This window comes from Magallana gigas, chromosome 9 (genome assembly GCF_963853765.1).
Source record: "Magallana gigas chromosome 9, xbMagGiga1.1, whole genome shotgun sequence".
In the NCBI taxonomy this organism is placed as follows: Eukaryota; Metazoa; Mollusca; class Bivalvia; order Ostreida; family Ostreidae; genus Magallana; species Magallana gigas.
Window position 1 is genome coordinate 37,075,854 of NC_088861.1, and position 15,800 is coordinate 37,091,653.

At 35.9% G+C, this 15,800-nt stretch overlaps 1 protein-coding gene across 1 annotated transcript in view; it reads right to left on the bottom strand.

The window, feature by feature from the left end:
• LOC105329503 (DNA-directed RNA polymerase III subunit RPC2) overlaps positions 1-15,800 on the bottom strand; it is a 28,776-nt gene that overhangs the window by 10,451 nt on the left and 2,525 nt on the right. Inside the window, exons 4-18 of the mRNA XM_066070901.1 lie at positions 15,556-15,631; positions 15,087-15,187; positions 14,396-14,611; positions 12,674-12,755; positions 12,062-12,211; positions 11,615-11,731; positions 11,044-11,229; positions 10,514-10,643; positions 9,844-9,953; positions 8,550-8,639; positions 3,939-4,101; positions 3,572-3,725; positions 2,496-2,570; positions 562-660; positions 58-185 (exon numbers count right to left, since the gene is read on the bottom strand). Of these exons, the coding sequence (XP_065926973.1) occupies positions 58-185; positions 562-660; positions 2,496-2,570; positions 3,572-3,725; positions 3,939-4,101; positions 8,550-8,639; positions 9,844-9,953; positions 10,514-10,643; positions 11,044-11,229; positions 11,615-11,731; positions 12,062-12,211; positions 12,674-12,755; positions 14,396-14,611; positions 15,087-15,187; positions 15,556-15,631 (1,877 nt within the window). The remainder of the gene's footprint in view (positions 1-57; positions 186-561; positions 661-2,495; positions 2,571-3,571; positions 3,726-3,938; positions 4,102-8,549; positions 8,640-9,843; positions 9,954-10,513; positions 10,644-11,043; positions 11,230-11,614; positions 11,732-12,061; positions 12,212-12,673; positions 12,756-14,395; positions 14,612-15,086; positions 15,188-15,555; positions 15,632-15,800) is intronic.

Below are 15,800 nucleotides of genomic sequence, written 5' to 3' on the forward strand. Positions count from 1 at the left end.
TCTGGACGACTAGTATAAATAAAAGAAGGAGCTATAGACTCCTGTTTGACCCCTCACCCATCGCTTGCTTGCCCATGGCACACTGGTAGGTGTTCCTGGGGGACTGGTTGTGATGGGGGTAGGGAATCAATCCCGCACAGACTCCCAGAATGGTGAACGGTTCGATCTCCAGATGAGTTGTTTCCCTTTATAAAAAAAAGACAGAATATATGTGAGCTCTCATAATCAATTAGAGGCTTACGTTGAAAAGATCTTTGGGATGATTATAGTTAATCATGTCATTGAGTTGTAGGATGTCCTGAGTGTGAGGATGTCATGAGTTGTAGGATGTCCTGAGTGTGAGGATGTCATGAGTTGTAGGATGTCCTGAGTGTGAGGATGTCATGAGTTGTAGGATGTCCTGAGTGTGAGAATGTCATGAGTTGTAGGATGTCCTAAGTTTGAGGATGTCATGAGTTGTAGGATGTCCTAAGTTTGAGGATGTCATGAGTTGTAGGATGTCCTGAGTTTGAGGATGTCATGAGTTGTAGGATGACCGAGTTTGAGGACTCCCTGTCTTACCTGGTGATTCCTGACTCGTACAGTGAGATCATACAGTCGTTCTCCTCATTCACGTCCAGGTATTCCACCAGTCCCTCCTTCAGGAAGTCATCAAAACTTCTGCAATCCAAGAAAAGAGAACATTATAAAGCAAGCCATCCTGTGAATCCTGAATTTAAAATTTACTGTTTGACAATATATAAATATGTGGACAAAGGTCCTCTCAATAACATCAAAAGTCACGTCATGCACATACCAGTACTTCAATACCCCAAAAATTATTGCTGAACCCATTATTGATGAAATCAAAATAGTTCTTTATGCAAAGTACCGGTATATCATTTATTTATGATGATAATCCAAATCTAAATCCTTCCTAGTGTAATAGTGTGTATATACTGTGGTTTCATAAATATTCGTTGAATACCAATTTTCATGGATTTTGTTATTAAGTTGATCCACAAAATTAAGTGTTCATTGAAGTGCAATTTCTATTAACATTTTGTATTGATAGGGTCATTGGCCACGAATTTACATATCCTTGAAACTGTGATTTTCACTTTATCCACGAAAATTGATACCCTTGAATATTAATGAAACCACAGTAAAGGCTCAGTACTGCCATGCTCCTACTAGCACTAGCTAGTGGGTTAACCCTTTAGCTCAGTCGGTAGTAGTGCTGAAACGAATACCATAAATCAATATTCCAATATTCGTTCGTGTTATTCGATTCGTATTCGAATATTCGTAGACGTCATCTACAAGGTATTAAGCATGTTTGATAGTTTATATTACTGTGTGATTGTATGTGTAAACTGCTTAAACAAGTTAGTTTGAAGTTGACATTATGAGTATCCATAGAATTATAGGTACATGCATGTACTTTGTATGCAAATAATGTTTATATGATATAATTTTTCATTATTCTCCATCAACTACAATCAAAAGTTTTTTTTACTTCAATCTTTTAATAAAATACTGCAGGATTAGGATTTTGAAGATTTTTGGGAAACTTTAAATTTCCCTTTTTTGCTTGTCAAGATTTTTTGGATGGGTCTGGCCCCCCCCACTTTCAAAAACGATGCTACGTGCCTGGCCCTGACTCCTGTATGAGACCGATTGATAACTTCGTAAGTCAGTCCAAATATTTCCGCCATGTTCGATATCATAGTATTTAAAAAACCCAATAACAACCTTAATTCCGGAAAATGTCCTGAATATTTAAAATTAAAGAACAAATTATATCGTACATCTTTTTAAAAAATCCTACAATGTACCTTTCAATCTTAATTAACACTCGCACTTGTTCAAACATTTTACCAAAATATTTCTTCATCACCTAATATGAATCGAAAAATCCAGAATGTTTGTCTCTGCACAATGTAAACCGTACGTGCTTTTACTTTCAATGTAAACAAGTATGGCAGTCATAGATCAGAGTTTGCAAATGGCTTTGTCTTTACTTTCATTTAGACTAAAATGCTCCCAAATCTAACTTCTTTTCCATCGTAACGAAATGACACGAATATTAGAAATTTACTTTTCATTCGCGAATATTCAAAACATTCGTTTCAGCACTAGTCGGTAGAGCGTTGGTTTTTAAACTGAGGGGTCCCGAGTTCGAGCCTAGTGGTGGACTTCCTCCTCTTTTATTACACTAGCAGTACATATAACTCAGTCCTACATTAGTCTATTACACTAGCAGTACATATAACTCAGTCCTACATTAGTCTATTACACTAGCAGTACATATAACTCAGTCCTACATTAGTCTATTACACTAGCAGTACATATAACTCAGTCCTACATTAGTCTATTACACTAGCAGTACATATAACTCAGTCCTACATTAGTCTATTACACTAGCAGTACATATAACTCAGTCCTACATTAGTCTTGATAAACATGTACCTAATCAAGCACACATTAAATGTCCTATGAAAATCCAGCCTCACCTGAACCCCTGAGTCAGCTCCTCTATGTGTCTCTGTTTAACAAGAGGCTGTCCCTTCTGTACAATGATATAAGGCCTACAAAATATTGTATAATAATTTATTTCTGGTTGTAACGCGGCATTTGATTGGATAGAAAAATTTAGTTAAATTTGTATAACCTGGTTTGCACGTCACAAGACACGTCACAATGCACCAACGTACTAATTCACTTGACGTTACGTATGAATTTTGAACAGATTTATATCATTTTTAAAAGTAAAACGGACTCAATTTGTACAGCAAATTCCAGAAAATTAAATTATAAGGAATGAACTCAATATCTACCCAAGTTATACTCGTATAACCTGGGTTGGAGCAATTTACGCTTTTTTATAATCCGCTTCGCGGATTATAAAGCGTAAATTGCCCCAACCCAGGTTATACGAGTATAACTTGGGTAGACATTGAGTTCATTTCTTAATTGTATAATTATAATTGATCATAATTTCATTTTTCTCTAAATAGATTGTGAATAATTAAATTCGATTAGTATTTAAAACATTTAATGATAATCACTTGAAATTCATTCTTCTTTAAAGAAAAAGAAATTTGATGTGAACATGTCTTGTGTTTGACATATTTAATGAAAATCACTTTAAAAATATGGTGAGCTTCATATATTATGTCTGTCTCTATCAAAGAAAATTCAAAGAATGAATGAACATATAAATGTAAATATCCATAAAAAAGTAGCAGCTTTAGAAAACTTGATCTGACTTGCTTTGACACTTGTTCACTAATTTGAAAGCTTTGTCTACATACTTCACACACCTGCACAATCTTCCTCCATCATTGGTGATGTAGACACAACTGTGTAACTTACATGTACCTAAACAATCTTCCTTCTTCATTTGAGATGTATACACACCTGTGTAACTTACCTACACAGTCTTCCTCTGTATGTAGAGATGTGTACACACCTGTGTATCTTACCTACACAAACTTCCTCTGTCTGTAGAGATGTAGACACACCTGTGTAACTTACCTACACAATCTTCCTCCATCTGTGGAGATGTAGACACACCTGTGTAACTTACCTACACAATCTTCCTCCGTCTGTGGAGATGTAGACACACTTGTGGGTATGGTTTGTGCACACAGACACAAACTCACTGATGTACCCCGACCGTCGCATCAACCGGAAAGTCCGTACAAGTTTCTTGTGGTCACGGATCACCCCTAAAATGTTACCTGTGGAATAGTGAACAGGTGCAATTACAAAATCAAACCCCAAACAGCAGTATAATTCCTACACTGGTAATTATATTTTGTCTTAATTGTAATCTTGGCCTTAATGTTAACTAAATAAACTTGAATTCATTCAGCTAACATGCATGTATTGTATCCTTAGAAAATTTAGAATTGTGTTAAAGAAAAGCAACCTTTTGAAGTCCCCTAACTTACCATTAAGGAAGACCAGATAGACCCTGGAGCTGGTCATCTCTTCCCCACTGAGCAGCTGTATGTCTTCCACCCCCAGATTGAAGGCCAGGCGGATGATGGGGTCCTCCTCCATGTCTGTGGTGATGTGAGTCATCAGAGCTAGGTTTTTAACCAATCCACATGCCTAGAAAGTCAACCAATCAAATCAGCTCACAGTCAATCAGTCAAATCAGCTCACAGTGAACCAATCAAATCAGCTCACAGTGAACCAATCAAATCTCTTATTAGCTAAACAATGAACTCCCAAGCAACACACTATGATCACCAGTACACAATAAATTCAATTAATTTTATATGACGTTGAATATGAATGTTGTAAAAATAACAAGAGGCCCATGGGCCACATCGCTCACCTGAACAGCAGTTCCTTGTAACATTACATTTCGTAGCATATGCTTTTTCTATTTTAAACATTGAACCCCTTTCTGGGGACCCAGTTATGGTCCGAGGTTTATGGTTGGCTTGAACAACATAAATAGTAACATAGGAATGAAAATGTGTAGCACTGCGGTGGGACCGCACGTACACAACCTGAAAAACTGAACGTAGAAGAGTTCCACTTCAAGAGGAATAACTCTCAGACTGTACAGAACATCAAGAAAGATAACTCTTGGTTCCACTTCATTAGAGTTTACACAATTTGAGGATCCTTGCATAGTAATCTCACAAACTGTAGCATTATAGTTCTCGAGAAAAATTTTTTAAAAACATTTTCAATATATCTTTCTATGTTAAACTTTGAACCCCTCTTGGGGCCACAGTATTAGTCCAGTGCTAAAGTTTTAATTATTTGGAATCTACATTATTTAAGGATGCTTGCATAGTTATCTCACAAGCTGAAGCATTATAGTTCCCTAGAAAGAGATTTTTCAACATTTTCCCTCTATATTTCTATGCTAAACTTTGAACACATCTTGGGGCCCCAGTATTAGATTGAGGTCACGGCTTTTATAATTTCAAATCTACACTATTTGAGGGTGCTTACGTAGTTATCTGATAAATTGATGCATTGTAGTTCTCGAAAAGAAGATTTTTAAACATTTTCCATATATACCGGTACTTCTACATTTAACTTTAAACCCATCTTGGGTCTCTAGTATAAGTCCAGGGGTCGCTATTTTAAAACTGTCGAACCGTCATTATCCAAGGTTGTATGCATGATAGTAATCTCACAAATTGAAGCATTGTAGTTCTTGAGAAGAAGATTTTATAACATGTTACCTTTATATTTCTATAATAAACTTTGACCCCATCTTGGGGCCCCAGTATTGGTCCGGGGGTCACGATTTTACCAATTAGGAATCTACATAAGCGAAGGATGCATGCATAGAAATTCAACAACCTAAAACATTGTAGTTCTTGAGAAGAAAATTTTTAAACTTTTCCTTTATGTTTTTTTAAATGTTTAAATTTTGAACCCCTCTTGGTGCCCATCAATTGTCCGGGAGTTACAATTTTTTGAATCTACATTATTTAAGGATGTACATGTATGCATAGTAATATCCCAATTAGTTGCACTATAGTTCTTGAGAAGAAGATTTTAAAACATTTTCCTATATATGTTAAAATCTAAACCCCTACTGGGGCCCCACTTTTTGTTCGGGGGTCACGATTTTTACAATCTTCACTATATATACAACCTTTTGTGTATGGTATTGGCATTTTTGGTGAAGTGGATCTTGAGAAAAAAATTTTTAAACATTTTTCATATGTAGTTCTATGTTAAACTTTGAACCCCGCCTGGGGCCCCAGTTTTGGTCCGAGGGTCACGATCTCTACAATTTAGAATCTTCATTATACATACAAGCTTTTGTGTAAATATTGGCATTTCTGGTGCAGTGGTTCTTGAGAAGATTTTTTAAACATTTTCCTATGTATTTCTATGTTAAACTTTGAACCCCGCCTGGGGCCCCAGTTTTGGTCCGAGGGTCACGATTTTTACAATTTAGAATCTTCACTATATATACAAGCTTTTGTGTAAATATTGGCATTTCTGGTGCAGTGGTTCTTGAGAAGAAGATTTTTTAAACATTTTCCTATGTATTTTTATGTTAAACTTTGAACCCCGCCTGGGGCCCCAGTTTTGGTCCGAGGGTCACGATTTTTACAATTTAGAGTCTTCACTATATATACAAGCTTTTGTGTAAATATTGGCATTTCTGGTGCAGTGGTTCTTGAGAAGAAGATTTTTTAATATTTCCTATGTATTTCTATGTTAAACTTTGAACCCCGCCTGGGGCCCCAGTTTTGGTCCAAGGGTCACGATTTTTACAATTTAGAATCTTCACTATATATACAAGCTTTTGTGTAAATATTGGCATTTCTGGTGCAGTGGTTCTTGAGAAGAAGATTTTTTAAACATTTTCCTATGTATTTCTATGTTAAACTTTGAACCCCGCCTGGGGCCCCAGTTTTGGTCCGAGGGTCACGATTTTTACAATTTAGAATCTTCACTATATATACAAGCTTTTGTGTAAATATTGGCATTTCTGGTGCAGTGGTTCTTGAGGAGAAGATTTTTTAAACATTTTCCTATGTATTTTTATGTTAAACTTTGAACCCCGCCTGGGGCCCCAGTTTTGGTCCGAGGGTCACGATTTTTACAATTTAGAATCTTCACTATATATACAAGCTTTTGTGTAAATATTGGCATTTCTGGTGCAGTGGTTCTTGAGGAGAAGATTTTTTAAACATTTTCCTATGTATTTTTATGTTAAACTTTGAACCCCGCCTGGGGCCCCAGTTTTGGTCCGAGGGTCACGATTTTTACAATTTAGAATCTTCACTATATATACAAGCTTTTGTGTAAATATTGGCATTTCTGGTGCAGTGGTTCTTGAGAAGAAGATTTTTTAAACATTTTCCTATGTATTTCTATGTTAAACTTTGAACCCCGCCTGGGGCCCCAGTTTTGGTCCGAGGGTCACGATTTTTACAATTTAGAGTCTTCACTATATATACAAGCTTTTGTGTAAATATTGGCATTTCTGGTGCAGTGGTTCTTGAGAAGAAGATTTTTTAATATTTCCTATGTATTTCTATGTTAAACTTTGAACCCCGCCTGGGGCCCCAGTTTTGGTCCAAGGGTCACGATTTTTACAATTTAGAATCTTCACTATATATACAAGCTTTTGTGTAAATATTGGCATTTCTGGTGCAGTGGTTCTTGAGAAGAAGATTTTTTAAACATTTTCCTATGTATTTCTATGTTAAACTTTGAACCCCGCCTGGGGCCCCAGTTTTGGTCCGAGGGTCACGATTTTTACAATTTAGAATCTTCACTATATATACAAGCTTTTGTGTAAATATTGGCATTTCTGGTGCAGTGGTTCTTGAGGAGAAGATTTTTTAAACATTTTCCTATGTATTTTTATGTTAAACTTTGAACCCCGCCTGGGGCCCCAGTTTTGGTCCGAGGGTCACGATTTTTACAATTTAGAATCTTCACTATATATACAAGCTTTTGTGTAAATATTGGCATTTCTGGTGCAGTGGTTCTTGAGGAGAAGATTTTTTAAACATTTTCCTATGTATTTTTATGTTAAACTTTGAACCCCGCCTGGGGCCCCAGTTTTGGTCCGAGGGTCACGATTTTTACAATTTAGAATCTTCACTATATATACAAGCTTTTGTGTAAATATTGGCATTTCTGGTGCAGTGGTTCTTGAGAAGAAGATTTTTTAAACATTTTCCTATGTATTTCTATGTTAAACTTTGAACCCCGCCTGGGGCCCCAGTTTTGGTCCGAGGGTCACGATTTTTACAATTTAGAATCTTCACTATATATACAAGCTTTTGTGTAAATATTGGCATTTCTGGTGCAGTGGTTCTTGAGAAGAAGATTTTTTAAACATATTCCTATTTATTTCTATGTTAAACTTTGAACCCCGCCTGGGGCCCCAGTTTTGGTCCGAGGGTCACGATTTTTACAATTTAGAATCTTCACTATATATACAAGCTTTTGTGTAAATACTGGCATTTCTGGTGCAGTGGTTCTTCAGAAGAAGATTTTTAAAGACATGCACCCTATACTTACTGTTTTGCAATTATCTCCCTTTTGAAAAGGGCTGTGCCCTTTATTTTAACAATTTATAATCCCCTTTCCATAAGGATGCTTTGTACCAAATTTGGTTAAATTTGGCCCAGTGGTTTTTGAGAAGAAGTTAAAAATGTGAAAAGTTTACAGACGGACGGACAGACAGACGGACGGACGACGGACAACGGGTGATCAGAAAAGCTCACTTGAACCTTCGGTTCAGGTGAGCTAAAAATATTATCTGACTAACAGATAACCTATCATTCTCAGAGTATTAGAATATACATGTCAGAATAACTTTTACCTGAAATATTTACAATATTAATTTAAGGCAATTTCAATCATGTTGCTCGGATTTCTTTAATGTTAGAAATTTCATATTTCATATATGAATCAGAATAAGACCAATTCAAAGATGCCTCAAAATATTTGCATTTACCTTATTTTTCATTAAAAATGTTTAATACTGTCTATTGTTAATGATCAGTTGATTTCTTATTGATTGAGATTTAAAAACAATACTAAAACGCAGTTACCTCCCCTTCTGGTGTATCTGAAGGACACAGCATCCCCCACTGTGACGGTTGTAGAGACCTGGGACCACTCACTTTCCTCGTCTTCTCAAACTGTCACATAAAAATAGATCAACATCAACAACTGCATCAAGATGAAATCAAGATAACATAGGCTACTCATACTATCTACCGGAATCCGGTGAATATAATACGCAGTAGTGTACAATAGGCACCCCCCACTTTGGACCTGAAAATGGTGAAAAAAAGCTTGTTGGGATGTATAATACACATCAAAAAAATTGACCAAACGGTAATCCTGAGTATCAACAAAGCAGTTATACTTTGTATGCACGCTCAACTTCATCGCGGGAATACGCTACCGGAAATAAGAAAAACACAATATTTTCTTAGATACAGATTTATTGTAACTAATACATCACGGTAGTATCTTTAATTCATAATCAATGTTTTAAATAGACCTATAGGTAGCTAGTATTAAATATTCTACCGTAAATAAAATCAACTACTTATAAAATTGTTTAGTCATTACAATACCTGTGAAGTGAAAAACGGACAATGTACAGGTATGTAACGGACCTAATTAAATTCTTAAATGACTCCGATCAATTAGAGGCCTGGAACATAATAAAATATATGCACAAATAGTTGTGTTGTGTATAGTACACATAGCCTAACGGGGGTGTCAAGCGTTAGCGGAGGGGGAGCACAACTGTTTCAATGGCTTCAATTAACAGAATAGGTTATATAATTATTTATATTCATAATTATTTGCAATAAATTAATTAGCATTACATGAAAATGGTTAAAAATGAGCCAAATGATGTGTAAGCTGTTTTTAAAGATCGGTTACAAATAGCACGTGGCCATCCAAGTCCGCATTCTATTAATAACAGCTGTAATGGCGATGTACACGGAGATAAAGAATAGGCAGCTCAAATTAATTTTTAAAGGCCATTTTGAAACAGTTTATTTATTAACAGACTTAAAGTGTACATTTTCTTTAACTACATGCTTTAACAATGATTTCCTAATAGTTAAATAATAATATATATGTGATAATGAAGGAATGTTACGATGTATAGCGGGGTATTGGTCCTGTCTGTGAACAGCATAGGTAATACGGCAGTATGATACCCCGTGCTTCAGCTAGGGAAAAAATATGTCCAAATCCTGTAGGGATGTATAATACGCACCCCTTTCTCAAGGTAAAAAATGCTGGGGAAAAAGTGCGTATTATAATCACCGGATTACGGTACATGTAATTCTGAGATGAGATGAGATGAGCCATACTAACCTGGCTGGATATGCGAGTCATCATCCCCAGGGCCGAGATAAAGGAGAGACGAGACAGCACCTGAGTCACTCCAGCTCTCTCCATCTTGAATCTCTTGATGGACCAGTCCCCTACAACAGATTCAGCAAAGCCATGTACATACATGTAGCATATACTGTAGTCATTTAGCTCAGCATATGTACCTGCATATGGTATATCAATACCATAATATAATACTATGACTAGGTCATAAAACACAGCAATGAGGTTAATCATTATTCGTTAATCAGACACAAGCATTAGCAAAGTGTTATTACTTCCTGAAAGTAATAATATCTTTATGAAATCAACCACTTTCCCAATATCTTCAAGTGACTCACCACAACCACTTACTGTAGATAAAAGTTATAACATTACTGCCTCCCTGACTAAATTGATCACTAACTGTAGATATGCCATAAACATTCATTTTATTTCTTGACTTTAAGTGACTTACTGTAGAGATGGCATTGATCCTGACTTTAATAATCACTTACTTTCAAAATGGCACTGACATCACTAAGTATGTGACTTGATTCACACTTACTGTGGAGATGGCATTAATCTTATTAAGTTCCTGGATATACTGATACTGACACTGACAGTGGAGATGGTGGTGAGATTATTATTGATAAATCACTCTCATCGCAACCAACTGATCGACTCACTGTAGAGATGGCATTGACCAGGCCGTTAGTAATCTGGTCCTGTCTCATGTGCTTGATGATGTCAAACTGAGCCGCTCGGGGTTTGGGGATCGTCATGTCTGCTATCCTCTTCAGCTGGTCATAAAAGAACAACAAGATGTGGAAATGTGGGGAATAAAGGTCTATTACACTGATAACATCAACACATAGAGGAGGAAAGAGTTAGAAACCAACATCATGACCTACAGAGATGTATTCAAAGCATGACTAAACTGACTAAGTAGGAGTACACTGTACTACGTTTCGATTCATTTTCATTAAATTCAATTAATTAACCAATTAATAGGGGCACTCACGGGGCATTAAGATAGTTGTATATTTACATAAATAAACAATATGTATACAAAAAAGAAAGGAAAGTGTTGCATAATTGTATGGAGTCAGACAAAAACATCTATACAATTCATACATACCGGGTACATGTACAATCTATGTATCATAAATTTAAAACAGAATATATTTCATTTGTCTTCACCTCTGAGTTAAATTTCTTGAAGAGATCTTCAAACAGCAGGGAGAGGAGCTGCCCGGCCAACTCCAGCCTCTTGTTGCCATAGTAATCTCTGTCGTCACCTTTGACCTGTTCACCTTTCGCCAGGATGACCCTTCGGACCATCAGCGCAAGGTAGGCAGCCTTCAGCTTAAAGTTCCACTCTACAACCTGTTTACAAGGCAGAGAAATCTTTAAGTAACATGTTGTACCTCATCATCAATACAAGCTATGGAATAATGTTTATGAACTCCGGCTTAATTTGACACTAATTTCTGGCTTATAATGGTGTACATGTGGGCATAATTGTGGAACTCTTTTTTAGTTTTCTCACTGGAATGTGTGATGTGAACCAGTCTATGTTTCAGTTTACGCCAGCACATAAGCATAGTTTATAATGGAAGGCAATTCATTGTTCTTATTTATATGCATGTACCGACATAGATTTAAAATCTAAACACACATATATAAAATTATGTACATGCTAGCTATAGGACATGTAGTCACATGCTATTGATTGAGGCCATACAGGACTCCTCTAGAGTTATCTACTCACTGGTACATGTGCCAGGACAATGTCATGCAGAGCCTCTCTGGCTTCATCCACTTTGGTTTTCTTAGACCCTCCCCATACCCGTCTCTGCCTTACTCTCTGTCCAATGTACTTCAGAGCCTGAAAAACAGTCATTTAATCTATAAGTTTAAACTTTTTTTAACTTTTACATGGATCTCATCTGTACTGTAGCTGTAACCTGGATCTCACTTGTAGCTGTTACCTGGATCTCACCTTTCACTGTTACCTTGATCTCACCTTTCACTGTTACCTTGATCTCACCTGTAGCTGTTACCTAAATCTCACCTGTAGCTGTTACCTGGATCTCACCTGTAGCTGTTACCTAAATCTCACCTGTCACTGTTACCTAAATCTCACCTGTCATTGTTACCTAAATCTCACCTGTAGCTGTTACCTGGATCTCCCCTATCACTGTTACCTGGATCTTACCTGTAGCTGAGTGAACACCTGAGCGCGGTGACACTCCTCCAGACAGGGTGCCACGGATGTCAGGATCTCCTCCTCACTCCCGATCATCTGGACAATCTCCTGGTCACACTCCATCCCCATCGCCTTGAAGGCTATCGCTACAGGAATGTCCTAAAAATAAACAAATAAATCAAACTCCTGAAAAACATTCAATACAGGGGTGTTGTTACAAAAGACATTTACTGTAAAATATTTAATCTCTTTGAAAACCATCAACATAGAAATGTTTTTAATAAAGGGAATAAAGTTTTCAACCAAAAAAAACCCCAACACACCAAACATATAAAAAACAAGCATGCAGACTTCATAATCCTTGCAATATACACAATCATATAAATGTACATGTAGCTTGGAAATGAGTGTCTTTACTAAAAAAAAATAGGATGCATTTTGACTTTTCAATCCCAGAAAGATAATCAATTGAAAGTAAATATAATTTCAATGATTAAAAAATAAAAAATTAAGTCAGTGTGTAAACTGGACACTATATGACTCTGAATCATATCAAATCTCAAACAAGCATCCAAATTAAGGACATCACCGACAGGATCGACAACCAGCTTAACTTCTTACCTCGGTGAATGTGTTGTGCCTTAGATAGAATTTCTCGTGTTTTGTAGAGACGTACGTTTTACTCTTGCGTTCATGAGTGGAACTGTAACACCAAAATTCATTCATAGACATGATACTTATGATGTATATTTTATACCAGATTAAAACATGTAGTGGTGAAGAAAACAAGAGGCCCATGGGCCACATTGCTCACCTGAGCAACAATAGACCTTAGTTAAAAATTCAACTTTACGAGTCATATACAAAAAAAAAATATGAACAATGTGGTCTTACAGATCCTGTATTTTCCCTGGATATTCTGTTAATCATTGATCTCTTTTTGTCAAGGTATAGTCATTTCACATATTGAGCATTACAGTTTTCAAGAAGATCTAAATCAGATGGGATATAAACCTACATCAAACTTGTAAAGCCCAAGAATTGTCCAGGGGCCAAGGTCTAAACAATTTTTCAGAATCAACAATATATATGCATGTCAAAATGCTCGCATATAAGTAAAACCATATATTATAACATTTGAGTCTTGGTGAATTTAAAATGTTCCCCCCCCCCCCCCAATGTGGCTCCACCCTACTACTGAAAATATGATTTTGATGAATTTGGAGCTACACTATCTAAGGTTGCTTTCACTATTGTTGTACCTTTTCTAAGTTCTGAAATGTTTTTTTTTAGAAAAGGATTTTTCTCAATATATTTCTTTGAAGAGATTTAACCCCTCCCCATTGTGCCCCTACCCTACACCCGGGGATCATAATTTGACCAAACTTGAATCTAAACTACCTGATGATACTTCACATAAGTTACAGCTTTTCTGGCCAGTCATGTTCTGAGTAGAAGATTTAAAATAAAATTTCTCCTTATATTCCTATGTAAAACTTTGACCTCCTATTGTGGCAGACCTTACCCATTACACATTTGAATCTACACCATCTGACCCCCCGGGTACCATGATTTGAACAAAATTGAATCTACACTATCTGAGGATGCTTCCACATTAGTTTCAGTTTTTCTGGCATAATGGTATTTGACTAGAAGATTTTTAAAGATTAACTCAATATATTCCTTTGTAACAATTCAACCCCCCCCCCCATTGTGGGCCCACTTTACCCCCAAGGACCATGATTTTATCACATTTGAATCTACACTATCTGAGAATGCTTCCACACAAGTTTCAGCTTTTTTAAACGAATGGTTTTTGAGAAGAAGATTTTTGAAAAATAACTCAAACATTTTCAATAAATCCTAATTATTTCCCCTTAAAATAGGGTGTTGCCCTTTGTTTTAATAAACTTGACTTCCCTGTACCAAATGATACTTTGTGCCAAGTTTGGTTGAAATTTGCCCAGTGGTTTAGGAGAAGAATGTGAAAATGTAAAAAGTTTACAGACAGAAAGATGGATGGACAGATAGACGCCGGACAAAAAGTGATCAGAAAAGCTCACTTGAGCTTTCAACTCAGGTGAGCTAAAAACATATTTTTATTGAAAAAAGATTTTTATCAGCATGATCAGTATTCCAATTTTTTTTAGGGGAGATTGTATACAAGATAAAAAGTTTTTATATTTGAAATTACTAAAATCAGACTATTTTTTCCCAAAAATTATTGACCTAAACTAGACTGCAATGCAAATTGGACAGACATTGATCTATAAAGAGAAAATTCTACAAATAAGCTAGCTTCACTAACCCAGTTTTGGTTAATGCTATGGATCAAACACTGACCTAGTTACAGAGCACTCTATAGAGCGGTTCCGTCCGGTATCTGTGTCCACTATCATTCTATTTTTAGATAGCTGCTCCTGGATAAGGATGACTTTTTCTGTCCCCCGGGTGATGAAGTAACCCCCTGGGTCCATGGGACATTCATTTAGTTTCGCCATTTCCGCTGGACTTTTCCCATTCAGGACACAGTTTGAGCTGCGTAACATGATGGGCATCCTAAAAAAAGATCCTCCGACGCTGTTTCTTTGAGCACATTATACAAGTAATATAGTTATATATAGTTATACATGTGTACAAATTCATTTCAGTGTGACGGTATCTTTGTTTTGTTTTTAATTGTTTTGGAGGGGGAAGGGGTGTCACTGTGTTTGTAAAATTTTAAGAAAGTAGTACGGTATTTGACAAAACTAAACCTTAGAACAACAAGATAATTCTTATCATTGTGATACACATATCATTTCATTTGTTTTAGTTAGTTTATTCATTTCAGTGAACAATAATTGTACTTTGAAAAGAATTTCGTTGTATAATATTTTTCAATTTGTATTTTAGAGTATGTTAATTCCATTTGATTAAAAACATCCTTTATATGTTTAAATACATGTATAAAGACAGAGCATATGCAGAATAAAAATTCTTGAACGTCCTTTATCATATATTATACTGGATATTTCTGTTTGATTTATACAACCTTCCAATTGGCAGATTATTGCGGACGATTCTCTGGTTTCCGCGAGTGTACTCAATATCCACGGTAATAGGTGCTGAGTAGGTCATGTCTCGTAAACGACACTGAAATATACAGAATGCTGGGCTCTTGATACTGAACATCACCTTAAAAGATTTTTAATAAGGAAACACAGAAAGCTTGTTTTACATACTGTTATAAAAAACTTAATTCAATTTCTATTCCTCCTTATAAGCAATTGATCAGCTCAAAATGGCATATGTTTAATTTAGTTTGTTTTTTTAACTTACAAATTTGAAATGAAGGTATTCATTTAATGCAATGTCAGAAAACATACGGCACATAAAATGGGTGGTGAAATATTAGACTGGATACAAAGAGAAATATGATAAATAATGCAAAGAAAAATTAACAATCTGGGTATGATTTTACGACGTTATCATCAACAATGGTTACAGAGCAAGAGACTTACTTCATGAGGAGAGATAGGCTTCGTTATATTAAATCCTTCCTCTACATCGGGCATTCCAACATAGATATTCAAATATCTACAAGCAAAAACACAATTTTATCACAGTAAATATTGTAGATGAGTATAACACTTCACAACGCCATGTTTACCAGTGTTTACTCAAAATTTTTTTTTACTTAATATGTTCGTAATTTAACTTTTAAAACATTTTCAACTTTTGATAGATGCAACTGCATTTCTAAAAT